The sequence below is a fragment of the Opisthorchis viverrini genome, assembly GCF_000715545.1.
Source record: "Opisthorchis viverrini unplaced genomic scaffold opera_v5_498, whole genome shotgun sequence".
Lineage (NCBI taxonomy): Eukaryota > Metazoa > Platyhelminthes > Trematoda > Opisthorchiida > Opisthorchiidae > Opisthorchis > Opisthorchis viverrini.
This window is the reverse complement of record NW_008752161.1, coordinates 250337-262648: the sequence shown is the minus strand read 5'-3', so window position 1 is coordinate 262648 and position 12312 is coordinate 250337. Positions and strand designations below refer to the sequence as shown.

Below are 12312 nucleotides of genomic sequence, written 5' to 3'. Positions count from 1 at the left end.
CCTGAAACAAAGCCGCCTGACCCGTGTTCGATCGCTCCAGAGACGTTTTATATGAGCCGACTGTTGTTCATCGCTAACCACACCGATTCCGACACGACCCTCCAACTTTGGGCATAACGAGCGATCTGGTTGATCTAAAACGGTAAACGGACAGAGCCGTTTTTCGCATTAGTCCAATTCGCAGTCAGTGGGTTACCAAACGACTCTTCCAAAGAGCTTTGTGACACCTTATTTCGCACCGAAAGACTTCCAATAATTCACTTATCAGGACTTCGCTTTACACTTAAATTTTCTATTCTTGTTGAAATAGCAATTGCATAATCACAAGTGTTTGAGTTCTTTCCACTTAGCCTTCAAATGTTTACGGGTTGATAGAAAATCACTCTCTCTTTCAGGCTAATTATCCCCCGGATGCAGTTCTTTTCCACTCCATTCGCGCACCACCAAGTTTACGGCCGGCAATGAAGGTTTCCGATATAAGTGGTATACCTACCGCTTACACAGAACCGAACACACGGTTGAACTACGCCACCGTGGACGAATTCAACACAATCCGATACTTACCCCAAGAAGTAGTGAATAGTTATCTAGCTCTTCGTGGCGTTGTCACCAACTGATCTTTGTTATACGTGGCGCCTTTGCAATCTTGTATAACTATTTTTGATGCATCTTATTTGGCTACAGAATATTTTCTTGGAAAAATAAACACGTGTCCCTACTTTTACACCTGTGTGCAAGGTTGTGTTCACTCACTTCTGTCGACCTTCCCTTTTCTGGGATGTGCTGAATTCCGATCGGTTAATCGTCACTTGTGAATGAATTTGTGGGATTGAGTATTATTTTGAAATACCTAACTGTTGACGTAAAAAAGATAACTGGGTTATCCAAAACGTATTGCATTCTTCGAGGCAAAAATTCCGGTCGGCTAGGAGTTACGAGTTTCGGCAATTTAAACCCAGCGTTTGGCAGTTTCCATTGTGTGAAACGTGTTCCACCGCCCTATGCAAAATTACAAGGAATGATAAGCAGCTTCCATAGTACTGCGTGGGTTATCTGAACATTTCTATAGAAAGCTCACACCTGATCTATAGAGAAGCCTGAAATTTCGGAACTCGGCGGAAAGGTACTTCACTCAGTTATCCCATCCGACAGCAAACGAACAGAGTCGAAAAAGCGCGTCAGCGGAAAGAATGACTTATATACTCCGCTCAAACGGATAAAAACGGTACAGCGGCAGCATCTTTTATGCCACCCGACGAAGGGCTGAGAGACTACCAGGTTTCCCCAGCGTAAACAGGAACGGTTGAGATGTCGCGGTTGGGTTCGAACCACAGACCTGCTGATCAGTGAGTTCGCGCCTTGACCAGTGAGCCATCTGGAGCTCTAAGCTAGCCGGCGATGACCAACATTATATCAATGAACAATGCTCAAACATGAACACCAAGAAACGAATGCTTCACTGAAGGCGGAGGCTTCGTCAGGAAGACCAAATTAAACGGTATTTGTCCAGGGTAACGGCAAGATGACCTGGGATTCGGAGCCTGGTCTTATGTCTCACAGTGCCCCTGGTTATTATCAATAGCCCTCCACCGACGCCCAAGCTCTCCTTCATATATTTTGCTCGGGAACTGAGCGGGGAGCTTATTCCTTATCTGATTCAACTGACAGTCTATGTGTTTGTAACAAATGTAACGACAAGAACAAATGGAACGTTTTGGTGGAGGCGGTATGTTGTGTGACATGGCGTAAAATACAGAAGGAACAGTTAGCTCATAAACTCGTTCATTGCTAGCAGGTGAAGTTTTGAAAGAAGGATGATATCCAGCACTGAAACCAGAAAATCCCTTCAACATGCCAGTTAATAGCGGTGGGACATGACCATATGCTCCAGCTAATCAGGTTATACATGTAGATAGACAGTGGCTGTGCTGGGAACGCTTCGACTTATAGTGCCAAGGTGACACCGACTCCCAAAATCACGCAGTGCACCCAACCCAGCAATGTAGACACTAAGAACAACCGATCGGTAGCGCAGAGGTATGAGAAATAGGGAGAAGTCAGTCATATTGGTTAGGTCGACTAAACCACCACATATTTATCAGGCCAAAAGACCTGCCCTACATGGTCCTCGTTCTCAAAGGAGAGTGGAGACAACCTATTACCGGACCGCAATCCGAGATTAAACATGAGCACACGGAAAACAGACCTGCATTAGGGACTGCCGAATCTTCCAAAGGGGACAGGCAGTGGACGTGTTTTTGGTGGTAATGACAGTCTAATCATACAGCCTTGCACACCAAGGCGACTTTTTGATACTCGGGCGCTTCTATAAATGATATCACCTCCACAGAGTAATGCCGTACCCAGTCATCTAAACCAGTCGTGTTCGCTACGTGACTGCCTTATCTACCGTCGACCGCAATGAAACTGGCATCCGAAACCACTAAATAGTGGTGCGTGATTTTCGGCGACTGACATGACTATCACAGCAATACAGTGAAATACACTGTATACTACACTTTTTCGCCCTGAATTGCGGTAGAATGGTTATATCGCCGAATTTTTACGGAAACAACGTCCGCGAAAGCAAGCCGGTCAACAGCGACCCCTTCATTTCAATAAGCGGAAGTGTGCTGCTCTTGTCAGATTATTTTCTAACGAGTGAAGAACAGACGCACCACACATCAAAATACGTCATTTCGTTTGCCAAACCGGTAATTCCAGCCTAAAAGCTAACTTTGTTTTCAAGTGGAGTGATATTCAGCTTAAAGACAATCAGCCAGGTTGGTTTGTCGACTGGATCTTCTAGCGAGAGTTTCTCAAGGCATCAACCTAGAGAAGCTGACGCGTAGTGGTCGTTTTCCGACAACGACGGATTTACGACAAGGCGGGCGTCGCAAGCCAGCTGTGAAATATCAGTGTCAAGATGAGTATTCCCAGTAAACAATACGAGAAATTCCACATGCATTTGAAATTGGTGGTACATATCCTTTTTCACTCCGATTTTTCAGATATACCATGAAAGTAGCATTAGAAGCGCCACCACATAGGATACCGAATTCCCATAGTGAACAACAGGAGAGACAAACAGGCGAGTGCATCATATTTATAAACTACGAACTGTACATTTCTGATCTAATCAATCTCCACCGTGGCTCCGACAGCCTCGAGGCTTTTCTTGATCTCCTCGGCTTCATCCTTGCTAACGTCCGTCTTCACATTACCAGGAGCGGACTGAAACACAGATAAGATAAAAATAACAAACATTCAAGAATGAGAACATATTGCTCATTAAGCCCATAAATGAGGCATGGCCGGGTTTTTCACAGGTGACCGTTCCCACATGTAAGCATTTTGAATATTCTCTCGCTAGCAACGTGTGGCTACTAGGATTGTGCTTTAGATATAGGAAGTAAAGATGATGCAAAACATGGGGAATATACACGCGATAATCTAGCTGAATCCTACTAATGATGAAGCAGTTGTACAGTACCCATCGGCATAGATTGACTTCACTTATAGGGAGAAACTTCGACTTATTCTGCCACTGTACCCTTCTCAGCACGCATGTGAAGTGGTATATATGGTAGAATCCAATAGATTTGTCCTTCTTGTTTGGAAGTGATTGCGATCCTTGAGTGAGGTTTAGGATTCGGATCTCCGCCGCATCGTACGTTCTGATCACGGTTGTTTGATCAGTTGACTTGTCTTCTTTAAAGGGGTCATGAATCCAATCCTCCAGGTCATCTTGATACTCTTAGGAGACTCAGTTCTCACTTAGCTATGTGACTTGAACCGTTTGGGATATCCATTCCGTCTAAGGGCAGTTGGGAGTGGAACTCCAATCAACTGGTACGCAGATCCACCCTGCTCACGAGAACAACGTTTTGACGACATTGTGTTTCAAGGGTTAAACGTGAAAAAGGCGTACACCTCCGATCACGACATTCCATAAACATCACGTTTAAACAATCCGTTGGACCGTACGATGAGGAACCAATTATCAGACTTCCAGAGGCTGTGGTGGGATTCGTATGTACGTTATTAGGCAGGCTTCATGCCTGGTGTCTTAACCTCGGAGACCGATAGGGTGTCATCGACGGGGCAGCCGAAGAAAGAACGTGAAGGCTCAAATAGTGGTCCTTTGATAAAAGTAATCAGATGACAAAGAGTAGTCCCATTGTGCCATTTTCTGCCTCTCGACTTCCCCTGTCTAGGCTTGGGCAACCTGACAGTATCCCGGCCCTCGTGCTTCCTTCGGGTGGTACGACAGCTAGACACACAAAGGGTGTTGCAGCTGGACGGTTTTCTATTTTTTTTCTAGTAAAACGAAAAACAGGTGTTTACTTCTCGGTCCTTAAAGTCTTTCCTTCAACGGTACATTCTTATGGTGAAACTTCTTATCAAATGGATACTTCCTCGGGAGGCGGTCACCGTGACATGGTTTTAGTGATGGCGATATTAAAACAATAAAGCATACACATTTTAGAAACATGCATTGGGTTTCATAGGGTAAAAAGGCTTGGGGCCCTCAGGTAGATCATACGGAAAGGCATAGTAGAGTAAGGCTTTCGGGGAAATCAGCCAGTATTTCATCTCAAGAAATTCTGACTCTTTCTCCTTATTCGAAGTTTGACTACAGGCACTCTCATTGGGAAGAACAACTGTTCACAGAGACACTGAAACTTTAACTTACTTCAACAAATTTTTTCGCCTGGACAAGGTTCATTTCAGGCACGAGTGCTTTAATTTCTTTAATTAGAGGGACTTTCTTCGCGGCATCGAATTTCAACAATCGGACGGTAAACGAGGACTTCGTGGCAACTTGTGGTTCTTCAACGGGTTCAGGTGTTGTGCTGGCAGATGGTGCAGCAGCCATGGCGGACATCATGTTCACTGGACTCTATAACAAACAGACAAAAGGCTTACATAAATGGAGCGCGTAAACCTCGGGTACTGTGAAGTCCTGCGTCAAGAAGGTTCAACGAACAGTAAATTAGCTACAAAAAACAGTGGACTGATAACCAATTCGTCGGAAGCGCTTTCCGACTTATCATATCAGGAATTGATCAAAACAGCAATCAGCCATGGATCGCTCAAATAACACAAGCAACCACGATGCATGTCTCATGAGTTAGAAATGCAGCGGGGTGCAGCCCCATAGTTAAGGTGTGTGTGTGTGTAAGTACAGGTTGATTTCGTCTATTGAACCTGTAAAATAGACTGCAACCGAATTGCCGCCGTACGCCTGACACTAGCGGAATGAAACCAAAGGCGTCAAATATCCAACAACTCAAACGATGATGAGTAGGAAATAGATAACCATTTGTCAATCACAGGCACTCACACAAAATCTCCAGTATCAAGTTTAAGGGTCATTGAGAGATACAAACAGATGACTCACTCGGATTAGGTAAACCGGGAACTTACAGTGATATTGAGCATTTTCTGTAACAGTTCACTGAGCTCTGCAACTTCTAAGAGGGAAAGTCGGGAAATGTCTTCAGCAAGTCGCCGTACATGCTGCGGATAAGATTTTTCTGTACTACTTCCGACAATCTCTGGAGGTTCGATGGCTGGATGTTGTTTTGTCTGAGGAGCTGAGGAGAAGCAACATCGTTGGTGTTGACCACAGACTACTTTTGATAAACACGGAACGGGCCGCAGAAAATACTGGAAAGTACAGCGCGCTAGCATCGTCCGAAGCAAACAGTGGCGCTCTGAAAATGCTGGATTCTCGATCGATGATCAAGCGCACTATAAAAGAACAAACAAGTGCATGACTCGTCCTAGTATGGACTAATCCCATTGCAAATTTTCGATTAATGAAGGAACGGAGTTTATCATGAAAACAGTGGCAGAATGCCATTAAAACGACAAACAGAAGGGAGACAAGTTGAAGATTGAAACAGATTGAGGACATAAATAGTTGTTTTGGCTTTGACAAGACAACACGATTTGATAGACCAAATTATGGTTTCTCAATTCTGGGGAGCACGAAAAGGCAGAGTTATCATCATCGACAGCCACACCAGCATTGAGCATCGGTGCTGCAGTGTCGCATAGACCCGTCACAAGAGAACGGATATTACCGAGGAGACGGTCTGTGCGCTTCCTTGACCCACTGAACTATACCGCGGAGTGTTCATGTGGTACTTCTGGAGTCTCCCATACCATGTTGGCCTAAAATTAGAGGTCTAACTAAGCTCAGTGGACCTAGATGTTGACGGCTGGAACACTCGCAGCGATCTGTATTTCGATAATTGAAAAGCCCTAGCTGTATCCCAGCCGGTGTACAATCACGGTTTAGAACCGGAAACTTCATACAACATCCACCACGCCATCTTACTTACTGCACAACAGGGCGAGTGAACAAAAATAAACTACCACAGATGCCTCCCTCCTTCCCCTTCTATAACTCTATCCCGCAGTCCCTGGAAGTCCATTCGTCAGGACAGGTAACTTGATTCACGTTGCAGCGTCCATAGAGGCGACATCCGCCAGTCAGTCGGCGCCGACGGCCTCACTTATCTGTAAATCAATACTTCAGCCCCGATTCCCGGTCTATCTGGATAACTTTCATGATTGTGATCCGGAGTTAGAAGTTCGGAGGGCTGCCTTCACGCATAAACTAAAGTCACTGGAAATCGAAGTAGGTTGAGTATCAGAAACAAAAATTCGATATTTATATACAACAACCGCCAAACTACGTACCGCTTTTCTCCCACTTCTGGCTGCACATCTCTGGCACTCCAGAGACTGCTGCGACAGTGTGCAGAGACGGTGTCGTCTTAGGTTACCAACTAGAAGGATCCCTTTCCAACTGCACATCCGCTGATATTTGCACCATTCGGTTCCTTTGGAAGCATCTGCGAAGGGACCTATTGAAAGCGAGTTAATAGCTGCTTGTTCACTGTACATCCAAACCCCAGCAGACTACATCTGACACCATCCAGGGCGGTTTTTGTGAGGACTCTGATGCTCCACGACAGTGGACACGACCTCAGGTGTCGTTGTGATTACCGGAGAACGAGTACACAGGCGGAGATCCTTAGTGCATCTAACACTCAACTGAGTGATCGGCTTGGATAAAGTTCCGTACGCACGGACAACGCTGAGTGACTACTTCAGCTATCGCCTGGCTGTAAACTACTCTGCACAGTAGAATGAAAATTCCGATAGAAGGCGGACCTCACCAGTAAAACTTTGGGACAGTTCATTGTAAACTCAACCAGCCCTGTCTAGGCTTGGGCAACCTGGCAGTATCCCAGCCCTCGTGCTTCCTTCGGGTGGCATGGCAGCTAGGCACCGGAAGGGTGCTACAGCTGAACGCTTTATCTTTTTTTTAAAAACTCAACCAGAGGTGTTAGAATAAAAGGAAGAGGTATAATGAAAAACTCATTTGTCCTTGTATGCTCCAAAGTGTTATTCTATCTACAAAGCCAAAGGACCTTTTGAAATTAAGGAAAGTAGTGATTGCCGGTCGACGTCGTACCTTGCGCTGCTCGGCCACTAGACATAATTTAAAGATGGAACAGTGCGCCTCATGTCAAGTTGACGTTCCGCTTAAACCCATGGAGTGTTTCTCATGAGCAGCGACGAACTTTACGTTATGTAAAGTGCTGTAGCAACGCCAATCACACCAGTGACCAACAGTCGCTCTTTTCCTTAACTTCAAAGGAGTTTCAACTCTAGATAAAAGGCAGTTAAAATTGTGTGAGTTACAAAATTTTGCACCAGGATAATCAGGCTCTTTGTGTCCTTTTGAAACTTCCAGAAAAAAGGCTAAAGTCTATTGACCGGTTTATTTATCGTGGCGACTGCATACGCCAGGATCATATTGCGACGGATGAATTCCATGCACACGGTAGCAAGGCTAGTGCAACATTTGTAATCTTGCGTATTTTGTGGAGTCAAAGACTACAACTGGATGGTTCTGTAGACGAAATAACTGTAGGGGCAGCCTTACTTCATAGTTCTGAAACATGCGCCATGCGATCTGACGACCACAAATACCTCTAAATCTCTTGTCACCAGTGCCTTCATAGCAAAACAGTTGGCCCGCTGCAGTGTGTATGAAACGGTGGTGCTTAAAGGAGTACTTGGTAAGGAAGTGGAATCACAAGCACGTCACATACAACTTGCCAGCTAAGGTGCTTGGAACTAACAGTACGCATATCCAGACCCTGTCACTCATTCCCAACACATGTGGGTGGAAACTGCGAAAACAAGTCACGACATACATGCACCAAATGGGGGCAATTAGTCAGGTTGAGATTTCCGTGCCACCGGTGTTTGAGTAGATGTGATGCTGTTTGCACGCAGCTAGAAATCCTAGATGTAACAACTTTCAGTGGCATTCATCCGGTCACTTTCCAATTGGACTGTTTGGCTACAGTTATCATTGTATACAGGGTCCTTGTTGGTTGAGTTTCCCAGAAGAAATTGGATGAATCCGTGCAGTGATTCATTTCGATTCCCTTCCATAGTGTAGGCGTATTACTTTGAACTGATTTTCCACCAAGTATCGCCCTTTCCGGATCCTTCAACGCAGGTGTTCTTCCTCACGATCGCGCGGTAATCACGATGACATACGCAAACGAATCTCTGAACAGAGAAAACCGCCAGCCACTAGGGAGCGAGTCATGAGCTCAGGTCGGTAACATCGCCATTAGTTGCTAATGAATTAGACCTTCAGACTGTCATTCTTTGGAAAACCGTCATTTGTTATTAGAGACATGACATTTACAGCTAACATTCTCATGCCACATCGGCCGTTGCGGTCAGCCGGGTCGCAAGCGAAAACAGGCTACTGCTGACCCTTCCCTTCTTTATCTTTCACATACGTTCTCTTCCCCCTTTGCCGCCCCATTAATAACTCCCTCCCTGCAGGCCCAGTACTTGGGACTGGTGACTCTGTTGGCCATGCATCGGTTTTGAGCGCAACATCTGCTCGTCACATGGCGCCGACATCCTCACCAAATCAATTTTCAAGCCTTGAAACCCAGCCTATCCGCCCACATTCAATCTCCACACTCTGAACCAGGTAGGACAACAAGGTACTCTTGCACTCACACTGAACTCGCTTTGCATTGTGTGCTGTGTCTCAGAAACGAGAATTCAATATGCAAGCACAATGATTGAGCCAACCACTCCGTCAGTCTCCGCTCGATTTCGGCCGCGCACCTCTGGTGATCAAGAGTCTGTGGCAGCGGGATGTGCAAGAGCTGGTATCGTGATAAGTCACCGGGCGGAAGTATCTTTGCTTGACTGGATACCTGTTGATAGTCGCCTTTGTGCGGTTCGTCTGGCAACGTCTGTGAAGGAGTCCCACAAGCACGAAGCTAATCGCTGACTGTTTGTTGTGTCCGCTTACGCCACAACTGACCGTAGTTCCGACGCCGTCAAAGACAAAACCCTATATGTTTTGTTGCGGAGAACGAAAAACTCAGATATCGTGGACGTTGCCGCAGATTTGAATGCACAAGTGGGTAGGTCTAATGTATCTGGGACTGTGTGCATCTGAGACTCATTTGGGAGGTCGACATGGACTGGACTCGGTACGTATGGACAATGGGGAACGATTGCTTCAGCTGTGTGCTGATCGTAGGCTGTTTTTATGCAGTGCGAACTTCCGAAATAGCCGAAGTCGTCTGGCCACTTGGTGTCGTCCAACAACAGGCTGGCCACAAATTCAAATCGACCACATTGCCATCAGTTACCGATGGCGCGGATCCATAACTGACTGCCGGTCGTTTTGGAACACATTTGTGGACTCTGACCACGCGCTCGTCCTGAGTCGCTTCGCTCTACGTTTGCCGGGGCCGCGTAAGGTGCGGACAAATCGCATGGCAACTGAAAGACTGGCAGACCCGGATGTCAGACGAACTTACAAGAATCGTCTCCTAGAGTCTCTTCCAAGTGTTCCACCATCAGATGTGAACTCATACTGGGACGGGATTGCCACCTCTTTGCATAGTGCTGGGAATTTTGCCTGTGGCACGACCCATCCAGGCGACTCAAGCACTGGATATCAGACCGAACAGTGTCACTGCTTAAATCTCGGAGAAATATCCCAACTGGTCCCGAACACAACCCGGTGCGAAAAATTATCAGACGCCAAGTGAAAGTGAGCGTGCGAGCCGACCGTTAAGTATAGTGGACACAGAAAGCCAAAGAAATAGAAAAGGCCCGGAAAGCCGGTGATACCGAAGACTATTTCAGTTGATCCGTGTTACCGGCCCCCGGAAACCACCTGTGAGCGAAACCATCAAGCATCAGAATGGGGCGATCGATGGGCCGAATACTTCGAACAATTATCATGGCCACCAGCTGACACCCAGCTTGTGTTCACAGGTGACGTAGAACCCTGTATGGTGAACGTGGAACCGCCAATGCCCTCGGATGTTTACGACTGCATATGTTCTCTCAAGCGCTACCGAGCTCGCGGTCCGGATGACCTTCCACTAGCATTGTTCAAAGACTGGGGTGAAGTTCTCAGTCAACGCATGTCTGATCTGTTTGCTAACATTGGGAAAAGGAGTCCGTCCGAGGCAACTGGGGAGAGTCGGTGATAGTGCCAATTTTCAGAAAGGGGCTCGTAGTGAGTGTGGGTTTGTCAGTGTATCCGTAAAGAGGCGATTAGAAAGCGAGTATTTAGTTACGCAACGGGTACTGCCATTAAAGAATGTGTCCAGCGTATGCCTAACAATCGTTTGCCGAAGGTAGTGCTGTTTTCCATACCGAACTCAGAGTGGTGTTATAAAAGAGATGGCCAAACGTTGACCTGGCAGAGGGGTATGGGAGAGATTACAAAAGGCTCCTCGGCTTCCAGGATGTGGACCGCGTGATCCCCCCTGCGCCTGGTTGGAGACACTACAAGATATGGCTGTCAACCGATGTCAATGGTATTCTTGTTGTCAGTTTCTATCCAGATTGCCTAAGTGAATATCTGGAGGTGTAGGTACCTTCGACGGTTGTCCACGCTCCTGCTATAGCCCAGTCCAAAGCACTATTAGACAATTTTTATGTGAGTCCACGCACTGGCAAGCTTACTGCCCCTCAATTTTCACGGATTGATACATGGGATCGAGGCCTTCGCCCAAGTTTCCGGGGTCGGTTTTGTTCTCGTCGTTCAACGGATTCTGTTCACCTGAAAGCTACAAGCGGAAAAAGGAGTGACACTGTTCTAAAAGTTCTCAGCGCGGGACAGTAGGCTTGCCAGCGCAAGGACCCGCACAGTAAGTGTTCAGTAGTGCTTCGGACGGGGTTCTAGATGGGGCGTGGACAACCGTCGGAGGAAGGTTATTCCATGCAGCTACTACTCCTGAGATAAATTTTGCCTGAAAAATTTCGCTTGAAAATCTACTTACCATGCCCCCGACGTGTGTTTGCTGGGTCAACGGTGAAAAACCTGTAGGTCAAGCCTTGTTTAGACTGTGCATAGGTAGGAATTAGGTCTCCTCGGAGGCGCCGATATTGCAGGGGAAAGAGATCAAACCTTGAGAGACGCGTTTTGTAGTCCACCGATTTAAGGCCGGCAACCAGTTTCGTAGCAGCTCACTGGGCACGCTTAAAGGGGATCACGTCTCTTATAGTCCTGAGTAGACAACTCGGTTGGCGTATACAAGGAGCGGTCTGACGTAGGCCCCACAGAGTATTTGGAAGTCCATGCGAATAATACGGGAAAAGGTGTACCGAATTATCCGTAGAACGGCGAATGTCCTTTGCACCGATTTTTCACGGTGCACTGGTAAGGACATGCTTGAAGGGGGCCAGATACCCAAGTACATTTTGGCATCTATCCTCAGTGACGTTTTCTGGTCCTTTCTCACCATGCATGACAAAGACATTCGCTGAGTCTCCTCCAAATGACACATGGACGTAATCTTCCTTATTCATAGGAGGGTGCCAGTCCAACGACTCTGCAGTGTCCACATCCATTTGTGGGGGAAGGGTGTTTGAACACCAGGATTTCAAGTCGTCCGCAAAAAGTAGACATGGGCTTGAAAGAACACCTGGAAGGCTGTTGACCTATATCAGAAACAGCAGTAGTCCCAAAACGGAGCCCTGAGGAACTCCAATGGAGACAGGTGCTGGAGAAGACTAAGTAGAACATACCTTCACTCGGAATGTACTGTCTGATAGGAGCGCCTTGATCTAGTGTAGGATTTTCCCTTGAATCCCATAAGACTCGAGTTTGTGAGCAGTAGACTCTGTCAAATGCTCTTAATAAATTGAAAAATATGACATCAGATATGGGACCCTCGTCCTTGGCCTCGGTTAAGCTGTCCGTAAATATACATATATATA

The 12312-nt window shown here is 46.5% G+C and overlaps 2 protein-coding genes across 2 annotated transcripts in view; one reads left to right on the top strand and one right to left on the bottom strand.

The window, feature by feature from the left end:
• Positions 1 to 826, top strand: part of T265_11461 (hypothetical protein) — a gene marked incomplete at both ends in the record, with an annotated part of 10165 nt that extends 9339 nt beyond the window's left edge. The window contains one exon of the mRNA XM_009178119.1: positions 396 to 826. Within this exon, the coding sequence (XP_009176383.1) occupies positions 396 to 617 (222 nt within the window). The remainder of the gene's footprint in view (positions 1 to 395) is intronic.
• A 2262-nt stretch (positions 827 to 3088) lies between these two features.
• Positions 3089 to 9948, bottom strand: T265_11460 (hypothetical protein; the record flags this gene model as incomplete). Its single annotated transcript, XM_009178118.1, has 4 exons — positions 3089 to 3234; positions 4697 to 4903; positions 5431 to 5600; positions 9894 to 9948. The coding sequence occupies 4 exons, from the start codon at positions 9946 to 9948 to the stop codon at positions 3136 to 3138; spliced, it is 531 nt and encodes a 176-aa protein (XP_009176382.1).
• Between the last annotated feature and the right edge of the window lie 2364 nt (positions 9949 to 12312).